General features: G+C 45.7%; 1 protein-coding gene across 2 annotated transcripts in view; it reads left to right on the plus strand.

Moving 5' to 3' along the window:
* Window positions 1–17,848: 17,848 nt before the first annotated feature.
* Window positions 17,849–18,700, plus strand: part of LOC141133200 (hepatic lectin-like) — a 78,551-nt gene continuing 77,699 nt past the window's right edge. For both annotated transcript variants that reach the window (XM_073622413.1, XM_073622412.1), the window contains exon 1: window positions 17,849–17,960. In XM_073622413.1, the coding sequence (XP_073478514.1) occupies window positions 17,936–17,960 (25 nt within the window). In that variant the 5' untranslated portion in view covers window positions 17,849–17,935. The remainder of the gene's footprint in view (window positions 17,961–18,700) is intronic.

Below are 18,700 nucleotides of genomic sequence, written 5' to 3' on the forward strand. Positions count from 1 at the left end.
CATGGAATCTTGGATTCCTCCTTAGGTTGTTGGGGGTTTCTTGAGCAGTGAACAAAGGTGGATTGATATCTAACCTTCACTGACTACCAATGCAAGGGGTCAGTTTTCCACACTTAGCACAGTTCCTCAAAAGTCCTAATGACACTCTTTACAGTATGGCCAGTGTGAGCACATCTGCAACACCTCTGAGAATATCTACCCCTCTGTGTAGCAACTGAAGATTTGAATAAGTAAGGATTGGTATTGCTGAAAAATTTGTAGGGGTTTGTTACAAAATGATCTGTTCTGGGTGCCAAATATCCTAGGTACTCCACATTAATCATTATTCTATTTAAAACGTTCTTCAAATTATATTCAGACTGATGTACCATAAGCTCTAGGTATAATCCTTTTCAGAAATGGCCTAGAGACTTGATTCGAAGGGCAAGGCAATATAAGCAGATGTGTCAAAACATAGGAAATGGGAAGTGGTATGAAATTTCTAAACAACAAACTAAAATGTTTCACAATGATTTCCTGGTGTAATTGATGAAGCAATAGATGAAAGTATAATTCCAAAATGTATTAGTAATATCATATAGAACCTACTTTTTATACACTTCCTAAGGTTTAGAAGAACACTTTCAATCCTCTAGGGAGGCCCAAAATATTGGGAACTGGCTATTATACTGTGAATGCAAGTATCATGCAAAGTTTATTGTTTTAAAGTTTTTGAGGTCACGTGTAGAGAGACTGTTTTCATATACACCAGATACTATACTAATCTATAGGTAACTTACCAACGAGCAAAAAATAAGTTCATAGACCAATTAACATATGAAGCGCACTACCCCCGTAGGAGCTGCTGGGTAGTTAGTTCTTTCCTGAAGTGTGTTCCCGTTACCCCTTTTCCCTCACAGAATTGACACGACAGACAGTCCATGAACATTTAAACTTTAGAACTTTATTTTGCTTCTGGCAGTCATTGCTGGATTGTATCGAAAGCCACTCTGAATAACTCCCAAACATTTAGGCAATGAAAATACATCACTCCATCCAGAATATGTAATGCATTAGTGGAGAACTCTCATCTTGCACTGGTTCCAAATGTGTAATGCATCTTTCCTTCCTCCTGTTAGTCACTATTTCCTGACTGCACAGCACTTCTAATTTAATCTTCAAGGACGATACTCTGAATAAAGTCCAAGAGATGTGACTTTTTGGATTCCTCCAGGGTGTTAGCCTCTAAGGCCCACTTCTATTCCTTTTTCTGGACCAACACTCTAACCCCTTTAAAGTCTCTTAGAAGCACTGTTCCCCTGGGTTACACTCACGTGTGTTACCGAGCGACCATCCATGATTCCACAGAAGATCCTCTCCCAGTCCTTGTATCTGTCAGTAGTAGCGATCTCCATGTAAAATCTCCTGCCGTCTCTTCTCCACATGCATATCCCCCCCCCCCCCCACCACCCCCCCCCCCGCAGGGGAGAGCACCAAAGCTGTACCAGTCTCTACATCCTTCCTCTCTGGATCTCCAAACTCCCACAGACCAACCACACCAAGAAGCATGTGACCTTGCCTTTTAAAGAAGTCCTGCCTCTGCCCAAACAAATTAATGATTGGCCCAGAGGGGTCTCCAGAAGACTGCCTGTCACTATTCCAGGCAGAGTGTAGGTGGCCACACCTTCCTCTACTCTAATCAACCTCCCATGCCAATCAAACCCACCAGCTTACACCACAAGGTAAAACACTGGTAATTTGGCCTAACTTTAAACCCAACTATCTAATCTAGCACACACCTATGTAGGTGGGCACTACACATATATAAACAGAGAGAAGATTGGTCAGAGAAAAACACTTCACTGATTAGAATTGCCACTATAGTCAAAGGGATGTTGATATCAGACTAATTTTGACATCTTTCAAGAAATCAGTATATGATATGTTACTGTTTGTGTTTTGAATTTATACATTGGGCAATGGGAAGCCAGTGGAAGGATTGGCAGTGAGGGGTGGTGGATATGAATGCTTGGTAAGGTGGATGAGTCTGGCAGTAGCATTCATTATGGATTGAAGAGAGGATAGCCTATGGAGAGGTAGGCCTATGAGGAGGGAGTTACAATAGTCAAGGCGAAAGATAACGAAGGAGTGAATAAGTTGCTTCGTGGATTCAACGGTTAAAAAGGGGCATATTTTGGAGATGTTAAGGAGGTGCAAGATTTGGACAGCGATTGGATTTGGGGCTGAAAGCACAGCTCAGAGTCCAGCATTACCCCTAATTTTTTATTTTCCTTGCACGTGATTGGAAATTCTTTTTAAAGTGAAGCTTTATCTCATTTACCTAGCTCTGAAGCAACTGCACTTGTAGAGTGCACCGACGCTGTATCCTGGCCTAGGCCGAAAAGGCCCAGGCCTAGGGCAGCACTTTGCAGGGGGACAGCAGGGAAAGAATCCCCGCCGGCTTGCGCTGTTAGTGTAGCGCCAGTCTTATGGGGTGGACTGAGCTGAGAGGCAAATTAGTCTAGTGCCCCCATAAAGCGGCCGTAATGCTTCTGGTATGGGGGCAGCCGCAACTGTGTGTGTGTGTGTGAGCTTCTAATTTTGACTGTCCTATCATCCTGGACCACAAACCTTCCTCACTGTGCTATGTTTTCTGCTGCACCATTGGCATAGTTATATCTTCTTAGCCCTCTCCATAAAATTATCAGAAATTTGTGCTTAAGGTAGAACTATAGGCAACACTTTCTTTTTCATTTATGAAAGAGTAAGGGAGTGTTATAGCCCCTGTCAGTTTATTTTTTACCATCCCTGTCCCATTGCAGAGAATTCCCTTCACTTCCTGCCCCATAGCCAAACAGGAAATGAGAGGAAATCTATGCAAATTAAGATAAACCATTGCCCCCCAGGCCCTCAGAGCTAGTGTCCCCACTGAGGGCGGGTCTTAAACAGCAAGGGGTGTGGCCTTGACAGAAAGGGGGTGGATCATTTTTAAATTAGGGGGTGTACAAGTTTAGTCAGGCCTAGGGCAGCACAAAACCTAAATACACTACTGGAGTGCACAGTCTATTTGCCAGTGGCGGTGCGTCCATTAAGGGCACACGGGCACCGGCCCCTCTCTCCAGCCACCCCCCTTTATGAATAGTGGATAGATTCATGCTTAGCATGAATCTATCCGTGGCCGCCGCCGCCACCCCTATTCAGGTGTCCAGCCCTTTTTTTGGACACCGGGCGTCTGAATTACAGCGGCGGGGGTGTATTTTTTTAAAGCACCTAATTAGAGCCATAGGCTTTAATAGGCTTTGAAAAATGTGAACTCGGAGCGCAAAGCATTGCACTTGGAGTCCACCCAGGTATGTTAGAAAAGCGAATGAATATTTGCTTTTTTAACACTGAACTGCCTCTCCGCCAATCAGGAAGCGTGGGTCTGTTACTCGCCACCTGTTTGGCTGAAAGGACAGGCACTGCGATTGGACGCCTATCAGGAGGAGGGGAGCAGACGCATGGAGGACACAGCTCGCCGCTGCAAGATCCCACAGCTCGTCGCCATCACCCGCTGCCTGACCCGCCCCCTGAGATAGGGTAAGTGCAGGGCAGACGGCCAGCGGGTGGGGGGGTCACAGTGGCAACTTTTGATGGGCACAGTGGGGGCATTTGATGGCGCACTGTGGCAGCATTTGATGGGGACAGTGGCAGCATTTGATGGGGCACAGTGGCAGCATTTGATGGGGCACAATGGCTGCAATTGATGGGCACAGTGGCGACATTTGATGGCCCAATGGCTGCATTTGATGGGCACAGTGGCTGCGTTTGATGGGCACAGTGGCTGCGTTTGATGGGCACAGTGGCTGCTATTAATGGGCACAGTGAGGCTGCAATTGATGTTTTTTTCAGAATTTTTCAGTTTGTTTGTGCCCCCCAAAAAATTTGGAGCACCAGCTGCCACTGCTATTTGCTTTTATTAAATCAACCCCACTGTCACTTCGCCCATTCCTCCATTCAAGGCAAAAGGACAATGTCTGTGTAAAGCTGCCTCCCTAGTCTCCCACCGACCCTGACCTACTGATACATATGTAGCGACTGCCCTGCATATCCCGCTACCTGGCTAAGCTGGCCAAGACTCTTCTGTGAGGGAGAAAGTGCCTGTCAGTTTTCTGAGGGGGAAATCCCCCTCCCTTTTTTTTCTCCTCACACAGGCACACAGGGCTGCTCACTCTGCATCCACCCCTGTGTCCCTATTGGCAGCAGGAAGAGAGCCAATTACAGGAGCAAATCAGAAGGACTTTAACAAGCAGCAGTTGCAAAGGATACTGGGATATGTAGGCCCCATAGCTTTCTATGAAGACAGAACTTCAAATAGCCAGCCTGCTTTGAGGGAAAAGGAACTAGAGACTCCATCTTGCTGATCTGAGGAGATTGCTCAGACTCCGTGAGCAGAGGAAGAGATTAGACCTAGGGGAGAGGCGCTGCCTCCCAAGTCAGTCCACCACATAATTTCAGGCATCCACAGCAAGTTGGGACAGCCAGCCTGAGAGAGGGGGATCCCAGGTGCATATCCAGACGCACCTGCCTCGACGGTGTGAAGTGACCAGTCGGGTCCCTAGAAGAGCCTGTCTCTTTCAGGACGTTCGTTTGGGCCTTGACCGCAGGATTGGGTGAGAGGACTTTTGCCCATTTGCAGGAAACAAGAACACTGAACACAGTGTTTAATGGACACTGTTTACAGACATCATTGCTGTTATTTATCTTGCTGACACTTGTAGTGCCACAGGGCTAAAGGATAAGGTCATCCATTCACAGAGATACTGTATGCAGACACCATTGTTCTTTCACTATGCTGAGGAAGATCCAGCCTTCTTTACTTGCTAATCTGGGGAAGTTGTGGTGTTTGGCCCTGCTTTTCAGGAGTTTAAGTGCACGAGAGTGGCTAGCTGAAGATACAAAGCCTCATCTTTCTTCAAAAAGACTGAAGCTACTAGTGCCATATGGGCCCGCACACACATATTCAGAGGACAGTTTATCTGAGAAGTTAAACCATTAAATATTGATTTGAGTACAGTTTTTGAAGTTGGGCCTGTGATGTTAGGGGACAGAAGAGAGAGGCCTGACATAAAGAGGGCCATTCCTCTGCTCTCCTCCTGCCTGGAGTCATAGAGCCAACCTTAGTAAAGGTAACCAATCTGGTAAAGATTGTCATATTGTGACTTATTGTTGTGACTTATTGTTATTAAAGTGTTTGCCTCTGCTCTTGGGGTTATTCTCCTCCAATCCCTACACTGGCTACCAATCACCCAGCAAATTAAATTCAAAATACTAACCACAACATACAAAGCTATTCACAACTCTGCCCCGACCTACAATCTTGTCTCCAAATATCACCCAAATCATCCTCTTCGCTCTTCTCAAGGCCTCATACTCTCAAGCTCTCTAGTCTCCTCCTCCTATGCTCGTCTCCAGGATTTCTCCAGAGCATCTCCCATCCTCTGGAACTCGCTACCTCAACCTGTTCGGCTATCCCCTACTCTTGCTACCTTCAGGCGATCCCTGAAAACTCATTTCTTCAGGGAAGCCTATCACGTCTCCAACTAATCTTTTACCACTTCCATCAGCTCATTTCCCACAGTTATTTGTACCACCTGCCCCACCCTATTAGATTGTAAGCTCTTCTGAGCAGGGCCCTCTTAATGCTCTTGTATTTTATTGTATTATAACTGTATTGTCTCCTTTTTTTACTGTAAAGCGCTGCGCAAACTGTTGGCGCTATATAAATCCTGTATAATAATAATAATATAATAATAATAATAATTCTCAGGTTTTGAATCCCCTGAAAGCAGCCTGAATATAGTATTGAGCTATTGGTCTTAATCTCAGTTATTGCTCTACAATTGCATTACTTGAATATATATTGTTACTGTTTGTTACTCTTTTCCACAGAAATATTGCAGTAAAGACAATTTCTGTGTTTTATCATAACCTGTGTGTTTCTCATTGATCATTGCACTTAAATGCCGCATACACACGTTCGGATTTTCCGGCGGAAAATGTGCGATCGGAGCGTGTTGTCGGACATTCCGACCCTGTGTGGGCTCCGTCGGACATTTTCCATCGGATTTTCCGACACACAAAGTTTGAGAGCAGGCTATAAAATTTTCCGACAACAAAATCCGATCGCGTCAATTCCGACTGTGTGTGGCCAATTCCGACGCTCAAAGTGCCACGCATGCTCAGAAGAAATCCGAGACGGAACAGCTCGGTCTGGTAAAATTAGCGTTCGGAATGGATAGAGCACTTTCGTCATGCTGCAATGTTTTAAATTGTTTAATATAGCGCACTCTCTTCTTCTTTATAATGTGAGAAGAATGAAGTAGTTTTGCTGCTCATATTCACACAGACTTCTCACAAACTTCTTTCTTTACTATTTATTGTGATTTCTTCAATATATTTTAATTTGTCACATCTGACCAAATTTCTTTTTTGTTGTTTTATTTTTGTTTTGTATTTTTTTAAAGGCTGATTTTTTTTTTAGTTTTGTTTTGTATTTTTTTCAAGGCTGATTTTTTTTTTTTTTTTTGTTTTTCTGTTTTTTTTGGGTTTTACTCCATAATATTTTTGTGTGTGTTTTGTGTGTCAAGTTACCACCACACCATTGATATCTTATCATTGTATTATTTAATCTCAAGGAGATTGTTTGGCGTTGGTGTCTCTTGTTAATTTCACATTGTATTTTTGAAATGTACCTGCCTCCTCACAAACAAACGGTCCTTTTTGAAGGAAAACACACATAAGCAAGTATAATTGAAACAAAAATTCCTTTATTAAGGGCTCAGAACCAAACAAAGAGGGAGGCAACGCTGGAGAAACAGCAGAGATTGGCGAAGCCTTTGACCCCCAGGCAGGGCCAGATTAAGAGCAACATGGGCCTGGTGCTAAGGATTTTGGTGGGCCTTTTTATGAAAATAAATAAAATGAAAACGCAAACAATTTTTTGTTGAATTAAATTAAAGAGAGAGAGTGTGAGAGAGTGGTTGAGAGAGAGAGAGAGGGGGGGGGGTGATAGCGAGATAGGGGGCTGAAAAAGAGGGGATGAGAGGGAGGGGAAAAGAGAGAGAAAGGCATTGAATGAGAGAGATGGGGACGAGAGAGAGGAGGTGAGAAAAAGGGGAATAGAGAGAGGGTGAAAGAGAGAGAAGGTGGTAGGAAAGAGGGGGTTGAAGGGGGCAAGAGAGAGAGAATGGGGATGAAGGGGGTGAGAGAGAGAACAGGGTGAAAGAGAGGGGATGAGAGAGAGAGAGGGGGGTGAAAGAGAGAGAGAGAGGGGGGGGGTGGGAGTGAGGGGGTGAGTCGGTGGGGGGCACAGCATAGTACATTACACGGGGGGGGGGGGGGGAATAGCACAGTACATTACATGGTTGGCACTACACATTACATGGTGGATACATGGATACAGCACATTTAATGGTGGGCGAAGCACAGCACATTACATAGCGGGCACAGCACATTACACTGTTGGCACTGCCCAGTACAGCACATTACAAGGTAGGCACAGTACATTATATGGTGGGCACAGCACATGACATGATTTGTACTGCACAACACAGCACATTGCATGGTGGGCACAACACAGCACATGCACACGATGGGCACAGGACCTTATATGGTGGGCACAGCACATGACATGGCGGGCACAGCTGAGCACATTACATGGTGGGCATTGCACATTACAAGTGGGCACTGCACAGCACATTATATGGTGGGCACAGCATATTATATGGTGGGCACTGCACAGCACATGACAAGGTGGGCACTGCATGACACCACATGATATGGTGGGCACTGCATGACACAGCACAGCACATTACAATGTGAGCACAGCACATTAATTGGTGGACACCGCACATGACATGGTGAGCCCTGCATAGCGCATTCCACTGTGGGTACTGCACGGCACATGCCATGGTGGACAATGTACAGCACATTACATGCTGGGTACAGCACATTACATGGTAAGCACTGCATGGCGCAGCACATGACATGGTGGGCAAAACACAGCACGACAGGGTGGGCACTGCACAGTAGTTTACATGGTGGGCACTGCACATGACACGGTTGGCACTGCATGGCACAGCACATTACATGGTGAGTACAGCGCATTACATGGTGGGCACTGCATGGCACAGCACATAACGTGGTGGGCACAGCGCATTACATGGTGGGCACTGAATGGCACAACACATTACATGGTGGGCACTGCATGGCATAGCACATTTCATGGTGGTCAATGCAACTGCACATTACATGTTAGGAACTGCACATGACATGGTGGGCACTGCTGAACAGCCCAGCACATTGCACAGTGGGCACAACACACTACATGCTGGGCACAACACATGGCAGGGTGGGCACAGCACATGACATGGTGGGCACTGCATGGCACATCACATTACATGGCGGGCACTGTACATTACTTGGTGGGATCACTGCATGGCACAGCACATTACATGGTGGGCACTGCACATTACATGGTGGGCACTGCAATGTACAGCACATGACATGGTGGGCACTGCAATGTACAGCACATTACATGGTGGGCACTGCAATGTACAGCACATGACATGGTGGGCACTGCACAATACATAGTGAGCACTGCAATGCACAGCAAATTACATACTGGGCACAGCACATTACATGGGGGGCACTGCAATGCACAGCACATGACATAGTGAGCACAGCACATTACATGGGGGGCACTGCAATGCACAGCACATGACATAGTGGGCACAGCACATTACATGGGGCCACTGCAATGCACATGACATGGCATAGTGGGCACAGCACATTACATGGGGGCACTGCAATGCACATGACATGGTGGGCACAGCAAATTACATGACATGGTGGGCACTGCACATTACATGGGGGGGTACTGCAATGCACATGACATGGTGGGCACAGCACATTACATGGGGGCACTGCAATGCACATGACATGACATGGTGGGCACAGCACATTACATGGGGGCACTGCAATGCACATGACATGACATGGTGGGCACAGCACATTACATGGGGGCACTGCAATGCACATGACATGACATGGTGGGCACAGCACATTACATGGGGGCACTGCAATACACATGACATGACATGGTGGGCACAGCACATTACATGGGGGTACTGCAATGCACATGACATGACATGGTGGGCACAGCACATTACATGGGGGTACTTCAATGCACATGACATGACATGGTGGGCACAGCACATTACATGGGGGGCACTGCAATGCACATGACATGACATGGTGGGCACAGCACATTACATGGGGGCACTGCAATGCACATGACATGGTGGGCACAGCACATTACATGGGGGTACTGCAATGCACATGACATGACATGGTGGGCACAGCACATTACATGGGGGTACTGCAATGCACATGACATGACATGGTGGGCACAGCACATTACATGGGGGTACTTCAATGCACATGACATGACATGGTGGGCACAGCACATTACATGGGGGGCACTGCAATGCACATGACATGACATGGTGGGCACAGCACATTACATGGGGGCACTGCAATACACATGACATGACATGGTGGGCACAGCACATTACATGGGGGCACTGCAATGCACATGACATGGTGGGCACAGCACATTACATGGGGGGCACTGCAATGCACATGACATGACATGGTGGGCACAGCACATTACATGGGGGCACTGCAATACACATGACATGACATGGTGGGCACAGCACATTACATGGGGGTACTGCAATGCACATGACATGACATGGTGGGCACAGCACATTACATGGGGGTACTTCAATGCACATGACATGACATGGTGGGCACAGCACATTACATGGGGGGCACTGCAATGCACATGACATGACATGGTGGGCACAGCACATTACATGGGGGGCACTGCAATGCACATGACATGGTGGGCACAGCACATTACATGGGGGTACTGCAATGCACATGACATGACATGGTGGGCACAGCACATTACATGGGGGCACTGCAATGCACATGACATGACATGGTGGGCACAGCACATTACATGGGGGTACTTCAATGCACATGACATGACATGGTGGACACAGCACATTACATAGGGGCACTGCAATACACATGACATGACATGGTGGGCACAGCACATTCCGTGGGGGCACTGCAATGCACATGACATGGTGGGCACAGCACATTACATGGGGGGCACTGCAATGCACATGACATGACATGGTGGGCACAGCACATTACATGGGGGCACTGCAATGCACATGACATGGTGGGCACAGCACATTACATTGGGGCACTGCAATGCACATGACATGGTGGGCACAGCACATTACATGGGGGGCACTGCAATGCACATGACATGACATGGTGGGCACAGCACATTACATGGGGGGCACTGCAATGCACATGACATGGTGGGCACAGCACATTACATGGGGGCACTGCAATGCACATGACATGGTGGGCACAGCACATTACATGGGGGGCACTGCAATGCACATGACATGACATGGTGGGCACAGCACATTACATGGGGGCACTGCAATGCACATGACATGGTGGGTACAGCACATTACATGGGGGGCACTGCAATGCACATGACATGACATGGTGGGCACAGCACATTACATGGGGGTACTTCAATGCACATGACATGACATGGTGGGCACTGGGCACAAGAGAGCACATTACATGGGGGGAAGCAGCAGTCTTTCCCCTAGCACAATAAAACATCTCCCTAACAAATGTACTAACCTTATCTCAACAACAGCATGTAAGATGTCCTTCCTCCCGGGCTCCTGCTGGTTAGAACATCAGCGCCCCTCCCCCAGACAGCTCACAGACACTGAGGAGGATCTGTGTGAGTGGAACAGATCTTGTGATAAGAGTCAGGCATCGACAGAGACAGGACTCACTCGGCTGCAGTGACTAACTCTTGTCTCCTCCATGTGTGCACGGAGGGCTCCTCTTCCTTCAGGAAGGCACACAGATATTCATAAGCCACTGCCATGGGCCTATATTGAGGGAGGGGCCTGGAGCTGCAGCTCCACCAGCCCCTATGTTAATCCGGCCCTGCCCCCAGGGCACACATCAATTCTTTTCCAGCAAAATTGGTGGCCTGAGGAGTCCATATCTAAGGGAGTGCAGTATGGTCCAGAAGTTCCAGAGATCCGGAAAGCAGCAGATGACATCTCTGTCCCCAGGCTGTGGTACTACAAGAGGCTGCATATTTTGCCAGACCAGACTGAACCCAGGGCCATCACTCTCTGGTCTTCCTTCCACGCTTCCTTCCCGGCTGTGGCTCTGGTGTTGGAGATGTGGCAGGAGGAGGAGTAGGACCTGGAGGAGGAGGAGGAGGACTATGTGTGAGGTCACAAATGTGGGTAGCACATGTTATTTGGCCCCTCAACCCCTTATTGAGAGCTTCCAAAATTAAGAACTCACACGAGTCGATGGCCCTCCTCCATCTGCATCATTTTGCAGGCAGTTATGCCAGCAAAGTCCTCCTCCACACTGTGGGGGGTTCTCAGGGCCTCTGTAGCCTTCCAAAATAGGCCTATGGCAGCCTCCTCCAGGTTACTCCTCTTCCTGCCACTTTGTCTTTGAAGGTGTAGGGGATGGACCTGGTTATTGGGCAGCCTGCTTGGCCTGGCCACCTCCTGGCTGAGAATTCCCTGTGTATGAAAAAGGGACATGGTTTTAGTTTTTGCATCATCAATCACAATCAGAAATTAGTACTCCAAACTAACATCTAGATAACATAATTGATAGGACAACCATGAATATTTAGAGGAATGCTATACCTTGCTCTAGCTGGGCTCCTCCACATGTTGCTGCCTGGAAGGCCCAGGTTGGGCGTCAGAAGCCTCAGCTGGGGGTGAAGGAAGTGTGGAAGGAAGACTGGAGAGTGCTGGCCTGGGTTCAGTATGACCTGCCAGAAAATGCAGCCTGTCATAGTACCACAGCCTGGGGAGATAAATGTCATCTGTGCTCCCTTAGATAAGTGCTCCTCAGGCCACCAATTAGGATCTTCAAATAGGTGATGTCTGCAGTGGGGATCATTGTCTTCACAAATTCCAACAAATTATCCAGCGCTGCCTTCCTCTTTGTTTGGTTCTTATATTCAGGGTGGTTTATCTGCCACAGACAGGGCAGCTCCCTGAACATATCAATGAAGATTGGCATAAAGTCTTTATCTTTCAAAATATCTATTTTCACTGCAAGACACAACACAAGACAAACCCTAATGTCAGCCTAAAGTCTTCTAAACTTGTGCAAATACAGGCCTCAATCTAGAAGCAGTATAGGACCAATGTTAAATCTTACCTTCGCAATCACGATCGGCGCCTCCGTTACTCCTTCCTCCGCTCACAGATCGTACGTACTACGCATGCGTGTTACGCTTTATAGACACTGCGCATGCGTGAAACTCCACCCACCCCTGACATTCTTTCTAGTCTATTCCCCGCCCCTTCTTGTTCGTCGCAGTGGGGAAGAGCACATGGTGGAGACACAGCAGGTGTCTGATAATTACACCAATGAGGAGGAGGAGGAAAGCCCGGAGCCTGAAACGTCCTGATCCAGAAGGAGACGATTTAAGGCATCAAATATGGCCTTTGGGGAGATGTTGGAGATGGCGGACATCCTGAAGAAGGCCAACTATGACGGGAAGTATGGACCTTACCCCAACCCCAATGTCAGAAACGCCAAGATCATGGCGAAAGTGGTCAAGAGTCTGCACCGGAATTTCGGGGTATGACGATCGAAAGATCAGCTCAAGAAACGGTGGTCGGACCTCAAATTAAGAGAGCATGAGCAGTACAGAAAGATCCGGAGAGTGCTGCAAAAAAGTAAGTAGTTGTCCTGTGTTCCTATTCTTTTTATGTTTATTACGTTTGTGCTGCTCCATGTGCTTTTCTTAACTTTTATCCAGTTTAAAATGTCAACTTTCATGTTCATGGGCACATTATTTGTTAGTATCAAACATTTTTCGTTCGGCCTAGAAAACACCATTGTTTTGGCCATATGCATTTGCCCACATTTTTTAGGGCCTACTTGTCTGAAAATAATTTGGTTGTGTAGATGGGTTTGTTACTAGAATGAAATGCAAACTAGATTCTGTGTAAGGAGAGGACACTCAGCAGCTGTTTACACATCTGGACGCTGGAGCACTAGTGTGGGACACAAGAACACCCTTTTTATTAGGGGGCCCACACAGGTGCTCCAGTGTATACTATAGGGGTGTCTCCATCTGTGAAGTTTGTACAAAACAGGTAAGTATTCAAGCTTGACAAAGGACAAGAAAAATGCAACATCTTGGAACTCTGCCAAAACAGACAATTGTACCCCACTTCCAAGCAATGTTTCATATTTATAGTTCTGCCATCAAACATCTGTGTGCTAAGTATACCTATTTTTTTTACATAGGGGATAAAAGACTCGGAGGACACCCCTCATCCGAGGAGACCAGAGACCCCCCCACCTCTGGAAGAAGGGGAAATCCACCCAAGCCAAGCAGAGCAGGAGGAGGAAGACGTGGTGGAAATTGGCACCACAACAGGTGAGTCTGCGACCACAGGCTCAGGTAAGAGATGGATGCTGGCATATTTATAATACATGTTTTTTTTTTGTTTCTATCTTTTTAGGTGATCGTGATGTTGTGGATCCAGATCCTTTCACCTCAGAAAGTGCACAGATCCTGATCGGGGAGATCATGGGTTGTATTAGGGACTTGGAAAACATCCAGAAAAACATCAATGATGTTCAACAAAAAATGAAGAACATCACTGATGTTTTAGGGAGAGTTTAAAACCCCTCCAAATTCCTTTGGTTTTTTGTGTGCTAAAAAGTATTGACATTTTTTGACAAATTTGCGAAAAGCCAAATTTTGAAGATGCACACAGTGTGTCAACATGTGCTATCTGCCATCACGGGAGATCAATGCAGGCGTTTTGGGGGTGCAACCCCTTCCTCAATAATAAAGTAGCTGTGAGGAAGGAGTTGCACCCCCAAAACACGTCCCTTGATCCCCCGTGATGGCAGGTAGCACATGTTGACATTCGGAAATTTGTGTGCATCTTCAAAAGTTGGCTTTTCCTGGGGTGACTTCACCCCATCTGAACGCAATATCAAACACAGTTTGTAAATAATCATGTCTAATATTGCCTTCAAGTTCTACCAAATGTGAACTTTGTTCAAAATTTGTGTCTTTCTTGTTGGTTTTAAACATGCCTGTTTTATCTTAAATGGACATTTCTACTTTTTCTAATGTGACCCCAAAAATTGTTATACAACAAACATGTTGGTTTGTTTTAAAAACCTTTTCTAAATGCACATGTGATTGTGCTGGTATTAAAAAGATTGCTAATCAAGAATGTGTGGATTATTGTTTCAACGCTCCAACACTTTTGTGGTGCTCTAATTGGTGTTTTCTGTGACAATGGGTGTTATTTCCTAAGCGCAAATCCACTTTGCACTACAAGTGCAGTTTCAAGTGCACTTGTAGTGTAAAGTGACTTTGCCTTTAGTAAATAACACCCAACAGTGCTTTGTAAGGTTACACAATCACGCCATTTTCAGGACTCATCACATTTCTGTCAGGGTCAGCTAAAAGAAACACAAGCAGTAAATGTCACCAAAGATTTGAGTAGTTATTTTTTTTTTTTATTTGAAAAAGGTTTCAGAAATTGTCTGGCATATTGATAGCCCCCCTACCCGCAAAGAATTCAAGGTATCTTAGCCGGACATCAGGCACTCAGGGGGGCAAGCCAGAACGGCCACTTTCAAGCGCCGTCAGGGTTGGTTCATTTTGAATTCCAGCCTCAGGCCCAACTGAGCCAGCATAGTTGGCAGAATGTTGCCGTAAAAAGTTGTGTAGAACACAGCACGCCAGGATTATATGATTCAGTTTATACTCCGCCATATGTATGGGTGTAAGAAATAGGCGGAACCGGCTGGCCATGATTCCAAACGTGTTCTCCACCACTCTTCTGGCTCTGGCCAACCGGTAATTAAAAACCCTCTGGTCAGGGGTGAGGGTCCTCATCGGGAATGGCCGCATAAGATGGTCCCCCAGCGCAAACGCTTCATCCGCAACGAAGACGAATGGGAGTCCTTCCACATTGTCTTCTGGAGGTGGCAAGTCCAAGCTGCCATTCTGGAGACGCCTGTAGAACTCCGTCTGGGTGATGACTCCACCATCGGACATCCGGCCATTCTTCCCCACGTCCACATACAGGAACTCGTAAGTAGCCGACACCACCGCCAACATCACAATACTATTGAACCCCTTGTAATTATAATAGTATGACCCCGAGTTGGGTGGTGGGACGATGTGGACGTGTTTCCCATCAATTGCCCCTCCGCAGTTAGGAAAGTCCCACCGCTGGGCAAAGTGGGAGGCCACAGTCTGCCATTCCTGTGGCGTGGAAGGAAACTGTGGAGTCAAACAAAAAAAAAATTTAGTCATTTTGCACATAAACAGGGAAAGCTGATTAGACACAAACATTCTTGGCCAACATCAAGATAACATTTGTTTGAGGGAGTTTTTAAAGACCAAAGCATAAGGTACAACTATCATATTCCCCCCCCCCCCCTCATGGGCCATTTCTAACATTATAGGGGGGGGGGACTCTTGGACAGGTAACCCTCTCCACTTCATTGAGAGATGAATGCCTAAATAATGGGTATTACTTTGAACAGCCCCTCCTTAGTTACACTATTGGCAGCCCACTGGACAGGTAAGGAGTGTCATAATACAAAGATATAGATACACATTGTACACATTTGAGCACATTTGGACATTCTGCTATTACCTATCAAGATAATAATAGTATACAAAAACTGTAACCAGTACCATTTGAAAGTATACAGGCAGGCCCTTGCACTACATGCTTTGGGGAATTCATCCATAAATCTGACCACAAAAGAGATGGGTATAGTGTGTATGGGTTTGACAAAGTCAGCAGATAGATGATTGAGGATAGAGAATTGGTATCAGCTGACTTAGCAGTTGGGGGGGAGGGAGGGTTCAAAATGATTTGGGGACCCCCCAAAAAAAGCATCTGGCACTCTGCCTGAATTTAAAGCACAAATCACATTTCAAAACATTTTAAGGGGTGTTTGGGGTAAAGCACTACTATGGAGCTGATAAAATACATTGTTAAATGACTACACGAGGTGAATATAGGGCCAGGAGACCATGCTGGGGAGGTAAGTGAAGGCAAATAAGTATGAAGGACAACAAAAATAATTACATAAAAATCCAGTATGCATGAGGACAAAGGGGACATTCACAGCATATTCCAATCATGGTAATTAGGGAATAAGGAAAGAAATACAATACATTAGCAAACATTATATACAATAAAATGTGATGTTAAAGGATAAAAATCTTACCTTAATATACTCCTTCTGCAGGACCTGGATGATGGCAGAACAGGTCTCTGGGATAATGATCCCCAGAGCCTGGGGGGAGATGCCTGTCGAGAACTTCAAGTCCTGCAGGCTTCTCCCCATCGACGACTAGCCTCTGCTCCGGAGTGATGGCTTGCCTCATGCAGGTATCCTGCCTGCTAATATAAGGGGTCAGCAAAGCCAACAAACGGTGAAATACGGGGTCCGTCATCCGGAAAAAGTTCCTGAAATCATCAGGATTATTCTCAGGGATCTCGCGGAGCAAAGGCATATGACAGAACTGGTCACGCTGAAGCAACCAATTCTTGGTCCATGAACTCCTCCCCACCCTGTTCATGGACTAGACTTGTGTCAAGGTCAGGACCCCAACACCAAGCCCCCGCACAGCACGAACTCTACGAGGAGTACGTATACGCAACATGGCTAGAAAACAGTCGGCTGCTCAGAACAAAGTAACAGAACGCACTGAAGAACAACAAGGCCTGTGAAGTGCGACCTGAAAAACAGTAACGAGCGGACAAGATCGCACAGAATAATACAATACGAACTGACTGCACACACTGAAGAGCAGATACAAACCCACAAGCACAAACTGAACAGCAGAAAACAATCTGAAAACCACGAGTCTGAAAAAGCGCGAATTGTCATTAACCAAACTTTTACTAACACGAGATTAGCAAAAGGAGCCCAAAGGGTGCTGCGCTTGGTTCTGAACTGGCCTTTTCTAGTTTCGTCGTATGTGGTGTACGTCACCGCGTTCTTGGCGAGCGGAAATTCATTTTGTTGTCGGAATGTCCGATCAATGTCCGACCGTGTGTACTGGGCATTACTATTGCCAGGTGTGCCAGAGGGGGCTGAGATTGTTATTGGGGTTGAGAGGCAGAATACGGAACTGCGGCTCCTGTGGGGGTAGTGCTACACATAATGCTGTAAAAAAAAAACATCTAGTTATTCTCTCAGTGTTGTGGAAATTCCTCTCCCATATAATGCATATCTATTTTACATGAATCTATAGAAAATGTTTTATTTATTTTTAGGTAAATGCACATAGTTAAAATAATGAGATACTGAATAGGAGCATTCCATATTATCAATTTGCATTCAGAAGGTGAAAATCCTAAAGTAAATTCTCAGCATTTTTAAAAGTGATTTACTACCGGGCTTTGAATAGCCTAAATAATCTTAACTTGAATAACAGGAGATTAAATTGCACAAATGTGTAAATGATACCCATCTCCCCTCCTATCACATTTAGAAACAAATACAAACTAGTTCCATGAATAAATGTTACATTTTACAGATGTTCCCTGTTGGGAATTATGAAGCTGCAATGAGTGAAATTATTAATAAACAACATATCATTTACAATATTATTGCAACAGACTTCCCTTTTATTTGTGGTCATAAAAATTTAAATTGGGGATGTGGTATAATCTGAGCATAGACATGTAGAACATCTATTTTAGAGAATACATAGCAGGAACAGATCTGCACACGGCAAAGAAAAGAGAACATGCCTGGTGAAATTTGGACCTCAGGTATTTAATGCACATTAGATTACTCTTAAAATTTAAAATTTTTAAAGAGAACCAGTCACAGTTGGGCTTATTAAGGAATTGTTTAGTCTTAAACTCTATGTATAGCCACGTTGGTTGCTTTGAATAAAGGAGGGAAGGGTTAAATCTGGTCAGCTTATTTCTTTCTGCTTGTCCCATTGGGAAGATTTCGTATGTCTGAGAATGATTCTTGGAGTTTAGAAATAAAAGACCCAAACCCCTCATAGCTTCCTTCTATCACAGGGAGGAGAAAGTTTGCAATACGTGGTACCCATGGTCAATCTTTTTCTATTCTACCTCTTACCAGGAGCTGATCGACCAGTAAGGCTCTAACTACAGCACTCTATTATGGCCGATTTTTATTTTTTTGAGACAATTATTTCATGCTGGACTGAGATGCCTCCCCTACTGAAGTATCCCCCCCTCTGGCAGGCAACCTTTAAAGGACTTGTACTCTTGGCTAAAGCAGTCTCAGTTATGTTGTTTGGGAAGTTTTCACGGACTTAGAATGCTAACACTTTAGGTCCTTTTGAGCTTTATACAAGTTGCTGTATTATTGAGTGTACTGTAATTCCCCAGCTGCATCTGAACTGCCTTATCTATGTTATGGTGTCTCTATATATTGTCTGTAAAACTTATGCCTTTTGCTAAAAAATTTTTAAAAAAAATAATACATAAAAGGCCCTCCCAAGAGGTCTGACAATTGTTACCCTGTACAAGGC

Source organism: Aquarana catesbeiana, linkage group LG03 (assembly GCF_042186555.1).
Source record: "Aquarana catesbeiana isolate 2022-GZ linkage group LG03, ASM4218655v1, whole genome shotgun sequence".
NCBI classification, from domain to species: Eukaryota; Metazoa; Chordata; class Amphibia; order Anura; family Ranidae; genus Aquarana; species Aquarana catesbeiana.